This window comes from Bos javanicus, chromosome 2 (assembly GCF_032452875.1).
Source record: "Bos javanicus breed banteng chromosome 2, ARS-OSU_banteng_1.0, whole genome shotgun sequence".
Classification (NCBI taxonomy): Eukaryota; Metazoa; Chordata; class Mammalia; order Artiodactyla; family Bovidae; genus Bos; species Bos javanicus.
Window position 1 is genome coordinate 37,124,096 of NC_083869.1, and position 6,227 is coordinate 37,130,322.

The following is a 6,227-nucleotide window of genomic DNA, read 5'->3' on the forward strand; positions in this document are numbered from 1 at the left end:
TAAAAGGCCTCTCGACAGTTATTTTTCTTACACCTCATTTCCTTTTTTTTAAATTAAAGGCAAGTGGTCAAACCCTAAAAATCAAAAAACTTCATGTCAAAGGAAAAAAGAGTGAGTCAAAAAAAGGCAAGAAAGTGACTTTAACAGGGGATACTGAAGATGAAGACTCTGCATCAACAAGCAGTTCGCTGAAAAGAGGGGTCAAAGACCTGAAAAAAAGAAAAATGGAGGAAAACAGTTCTATTAACATATCGAAGCAAGAAAGTTTCACTTCTGTTAAGAAACCTAAAAGAGATGACTCCAAGGACCTAGCTCTTTGCAGGTATTATTTCATTTCTCATGTACTATATATTTAGCTTTCCATTTTATTTGCTTAGAAATCACCTACTATAGTAAGACAACTTTTTGACAGTTTGTATAAATAGGAAATGAAAGTCTATAGTGTATATTTTTAAAGAAGTTAATTTGCATTTTTTACTTGAAAGATTGGAAAGCTAAATTTTTAATAAAAATAGATGTTTCTAAAGCATAGATACTGATTTCAGACATTATTTTCTTTAGTATGATCCTTACTGAAATGGAAACTCATGAGGATGCATGGCCTTTTCTACTTCCTGTAAACTTGAAACTTGTTCCTGGTTATAAGAAAGTTATTAAGAAGCCTATGGATTTTTCCACAATTAGAGAGAAATTAAGTAGTGGACAGTAAGTAAATCATTTCAGTTCGATATCCATTGAATGCTTGATATATGCTGGGTACTTTTCTAGTGAGCCAAAAATACATTAATTAACAACAAAGACATAGGCTCTGCCTTTGGAGGGGTGTGTATGTTTGGTCAGGGTAGCAGAGTATGTAAGACAAATCAATTAAAATTATTTAAATATTTAAAAAGCTGTGCGATAAAGCCTTCTGACATTGGAAGGGCACTAAACCCAGCCTGGAAGGTAAGGAAAAGTATCAAGAAAACCTCCAAAGTAAATAACATGTAACCTAGAGCTTGTATTGTATATCAGTGGAACATTGACGCTATCTCGTGTGGCTTTAATGAAAATTGACCCTGTAATAATTTTCAGATTATTACAGTTAAGAGATAGAAGATGACTGGAAATGTTAAATATTAAAAGTCTTATTGTGGGTTGTTGGAGAATACTGAAAATGTGTTTATTAAATGTGGAAGAATATTATTATCTGCTCTTCTCTACCCTATTATCTTTGTGATCCTATCCAAAGAGAAAAATGACTTCTGGCCACAGTTAATGATCTTTGCTAGATTGCCTCAGACTTCTGCCAGAGTAGCAGCTCTTAGATAGTGGCATTTAGTTGGTTCTGGACATTGGACACTAGTTCTAGACATTTTGGAGCCACAAGAATAAGGCTGTTTGCTTACAAAACAAGCCCACACAAAAGCACTCTTCGCATCAATGGCCAGGAGCTGTGCTACTACATTCTCCATGCTGCCTGCTCCCTTTAATCCTCCATACCAGTTTAGCTTAGTATATAGGCTATGCCCATCACTTCAAGCAAAGTCATTAAAAAATATGGAGAAGGAAGGAAATTTATATTTTAAAAAACTATAAAATATATTTAATTGCATTATTATATTCTTCCTGGATATTCTTTTGGTTAAAATCTCTGCAGCCTATAATCTACACTCAATTTAGAAGAGTTGCATAGAACTTAACTAATAAAGATCAGTGACTGTCTTATATGTATCAAATTATTTACGAGATTGACCAAATGACTAGTTTATTTCTCTGGAGGCTGAACTGTCAGTTTTTTAAAGAATTATATCCATTTCACTTTATTATTTTTTTTAATTTCCAAAGGGAAATTTTTTTTAATTTCCAAAGGGAATTATTTTTTTTAATTTCTGCTCTGACTCAGAAAACATTAAAACTATTGATTCGAATACAATCCAAATAGCAGAAACTTCTGTCTATATATGAACTAGTTCTTTTGCTTTCTCTATCAAAATACTCAAAAGGAGGGTAGCATGGACTTTATAGTCATCATGACCAGGACAGAAACTTATGCAGGAAAATCTTGCCAGTGTTTAATTCCTGACTTTACCTTCCATAATTCTCCAGTTCCTGGATAGAGGGTGAACCTAAACCTCAAAATAAACAGGCTTATATATCAACACAGAATTACCAGAAGATCTGCAAAATCAAAGCTCCTTTTTGAGAATGGGTCCTGGTGAATGCATGAGGTCACAGCAGAGGCAAGCAGAGAGAAGCAGTTCTTTATAATCTTGTTTGTGATGTCAGCCAAATGGGAGGCAAAATTCAGAGAATGCAGGCTCTTCCAACTTTGAGTTGTTTTACGAAACCCAAAGTAATGAGCAGGGACTCAAACTCATATAATATTTCAATTTTTAAACTAAAAAAACTTAGAGAACAGAGGGAGGAAGTACCTTACTGTAATGAATCTTTCTGGGTTCCATAGCCTGCCCCTTCCTTTCAGAAAAGAAGGGCCCAGGTGTGGTAATTGCACTTACTTCACTAGAATCTCACCTAGAATTTTCTCCTGGATTTGTCTCTCTAGCATTAATCATTAACCTTTTCTTGTAGTAAGGAACAGTATAAAGAGAGAAATATTTCTCAAGGTAACTTTAAAATATTTTATAAAAATTATTCCCACACATGTTACCTGATTGCATTTATGTAAAATGTCCAGAATAGGTAAATGTATAGAGACAAAAGGAAGGGTTGATGGTTGCCAGGGGCTAGGGATAGGAAGGCATAGAGTATATGCTTAACGGATTAAGAGGTTCCTTTTGGGGTGATGACAATGTTCTGGGACCTAGGTAGTACAATGTTTTGAGTGTGCTAAATACCTTAATTATCTACTTTAAATGGTTAATTTGATGTTATGTGAATTTCACCTCAATTTAAAAAATAATAATTCCTAGAAGAACTGGAAAATAGATGAGGTTACATAGGGCTGACAGCTCTGTGAACTCATTACAGATAAAGAAATTTTTCTCTTTCATTGTTGCACTAATTAGAAGGTAGAAGTGAAAAGCCTGTAAAAGGTATTTCATCAAATAAATAATTCCACTTTTACCAGGTCTCAGAGCTTCAGTGTGTGCTCCATATGTATTTCTAATGGGTAAATTATTTTAGTATCCAACTAGTATACTATTCGGAGAAGGCAATGTCACCCCACTCCAGTACTCTTGCCTGGAAAGTCCTATGGATGGAGGAGCCTGGAAGGCTGAAGTCCATGGGGTCGCTGGAGGGTCGGACAGGACTGAGCGGCTTCACTTTCACTTTTCACTTTCCTGCATTGGAGAAGGAAATGGCAACCCACTCCAGTGTTCTTGCCTGGAGAATCCCAGGGACGGGGGAGCCTGGTGGGCTGCCGTCTATGGGGTCGCACGGAGTCGGACACGACTGAAGCGACTTAGCAGCAGCAGTAGCAGTATACTATTGGAGAAGGCCATGGCACCCCACTGCAGTACTCTTGCCTGGAAAATCCCATGGACGGAAGGTCTTGGTAGGCTGCAGTCCATGGGGTCGCTAGGAGTCGGACACAACTGAGCAACTTCACTTTATTTTTTCACTTTCATGCATTGGAGAAGGAAATGGCAACCCACTCCAGCGTTCTTGCCTAGAGAATTCCAGGGACTGGGAAGCCTGGTGGGCTTGCACAGAGTAGGACACGACTGAAGCGATTTAGCAGCAGCAGCAGTATACTATTGCTTTGGCTTGGTTTGGCTTGAAAGGCACTACTCCTTCTTTACTAATAAGTTTAGGCATATTCATGCACCTTTCAGTTCTCTTCTCTGGATTCTTACAGGGAAAGAGAACTGGGATTATCCTACCCAAGAAAGCACTGAGTGCTTTTCATTGAAAGGCGGTTCCTAATGCTATCTCCAATAAAGAGACAGCACGTGCTTTTTTTGCTTGTTTTGGATCATCATACTCTAGTGTTTGAGCAAGAGTATATCTGAAGAGAGAAGAAAAATGGGAAAGGAGCAAGGTTTAAACAGAGGGACCAACCCTGGGATCTATGTAAAAGCTACAGGGCAGATGTCATGTTCGTAGTACATAGGAAGCATTTATATTCTTTTTACTGCAGCTAAATATTTTTGAACGTGAATAATAGGGCACTACAAGTGATACGGTTGGTCAGAGTTAATAAATCGATTGGAGTGAATCCAGTAACAGAATTGTGATACAGGTTGAACAGGAATTTGGTGTAAGAAAAATGCTAGTTTGTTGAAATATATCATGATCTTCAAGAGAAGTCTGTTCTGCATTTAACCTGCCTTTAAATTCTGTACATTCAGAATACATGCAGTTTTTTAAATGTCCCATTTATAAGATGGTATAATGTGTTTTATATCAGTTTAAAAGCAGTTACCCTATTTTTTTCTTTTTGCTTTCAGTTTTACATTTTATCTTTTATTACCTCTTTCTTTGTCTGCAGAATGAAACCAGCCTACAAAAGCAATCTCTAATCGTGTGTTTTCTTCCAGGTACCCAAACCTTGAAACTTTTGCTCTAGATGTCAGGCTTGTTTTTGACAACTGTGAAACATTTAATGAAGATGATTCTGATATAGGCAGAGCTGGCCACAGTATGAGAAAGTATTTTGAAAAAAAGTGGACAGATACTTTCAAAGTGAGCTGAAGTTATAATAATCTTTTCTTTTTTTCCCTTTTAAATAAGGATGAATGAGACCAGCAATGTGAACTGTATTTACACACATGTGCAAGGCACATACATAATGACTTTTTTTCCCTTAAAATAAGTATCACGAAAAAAAAAGTATCAGAAGAATGATACCGTTTTTAAAGGCTTCACTCCTACAACAACCAAGGCCCTTGGTTATGGGTTTGTGTGATTTATCAGCTAATTTAGGTAGAACAGGGAAGCACACCCAAAGAATTTTCAAAGGAAAGGGTGTTATAGTGCAATAGCAATTAAAATATATCAAATCGCACTGAATATTCAACACCAGAGCTCTAACATGGGAAATGGTTCTTTCCCTCTCAATAAATATCTATTTTTCATTTTTTTACTTTGTAGTTTATTTTTTAGTGAATGTATTTAATTTTATGAATTATTTATGATTAAACCACATCCAGAATCTTCGTTTTCTGTGAAAAGGAAGAACTAGAAAAATTGCTTTAAATCTTGAAAATACAACAAGGAATGTTTTAAAATATAAAACAAAGCCAAGTTAAACTGTTTACACTGATGTGCTATAAAAGCACCAAAAATAAACTTTACTGTAGAGTTACAAGTACATTTATATATATATACATATATATATATATATATGTTGCTGCATCACTTGTGTAGTTAAATTGTATTTCAAAACAGTGAAGAAAAATTGACATGTATATACTGTTCATTATTGTTTATATTAAGTCTTGTTTTAAATATGTATTATGTGTATATATTGTTTGCAGACATTATTGTTTATGCCTTAGAAGGATTGTAGCATTTTATTTTAGTCTGAAGGTAATTACAGCTATACAGCTTGTACAGTAATTATCCTCTACCAACACTGTGGCGTCTCCTTGATCTTGGTAGTGCCTGCCTTTGAAACAGGGTGTAGGGGATATTAGTTTTCCATTTTTTCTATTTTGTTATATAATTTTAAGCCACCAGGGCCTAAATTAAAGTATAATCATTTGTATCCATGTGGAATAAAATTGTGACAATTTCCTACACACACAGTATTTTTTCATAGAAACATTTCCCTCCCATTTGCCTTGCCTCAGAAATAAATTTACAAGACATTTGTAACCACTGTGTTTTATCTACTGTGTGTTGTGGTGGCCTGTTGGAGGCAAATAGATCAGAATTTTTTTGTACCTATGTAAGAGTACTTGAAGTTTTATTTAAAATAAAATGTTGTGGAAAAGGTAGCATTCTTTTTTTTAGGAGTGTTATTTTTCACTACTATGTGTGGCACGGATACAATAAAAACTTTTACAAACTAGTTTTTTAGTTTTTCTTAATGAACTTGGAAATATTAAAAAAAAAAAACTAGTTAATTGAATCTGCTTTTTACAGAATCATAAAGGAGCAGCAGAACACGGGGTGGGGTGGAGGAAGGTGGTCTTAACATAACGTGACTTTCACTGGTCTCTGGACCTCTCTGGACCACGTTGTATTGTTTATTTCACACTTTCCATACAAAAAGGTTAGAATATTTTGTACGGTCTTGTTCTGATAGGTGAAATGTCTCTATTGTAAACGTACAACCC

The 6,227-nt window shown here is 35.4% G+C and overlaps 1 protein-coding gene across 24 annotated transcripts in view; it reads left to right on the plus strand.

Annotated features, from left to right (window-relative positions):
• The window catches only part of BAZ2B (bromodomain adjacent to zinc finger domain 2B), a 336,353-nt gene extending 330,394 nt beyond the window's left edge, over nucleotides 1-5,959 (plus strand). For all 24 annotated transcript variants that reach the window (XM_061395981.1, XM_061396001.1, XM_061395906.1 and 21 more), the window contains 3 exons: nucleotides 60-322; nucleotides 562-705; nucleotides 4,485-5,959. In XM_061395981.1, the coding sequence (XP_061251965.1) occupies nucleotides 60-322; nucleotides 562-705; nucleotides 4,485-4,638 (561 nt within the window). In that variant the 3' untranslated portion in view covers nucleotides 4,639-5,959. The remainder of the gene's footprint in view (nucleotides 1-59; nucleotides 323-561; nucleotides 706-4,484) is intronic.
• Nucleotides 5,960-6,227: the final 268 nt, after the last annotated feature.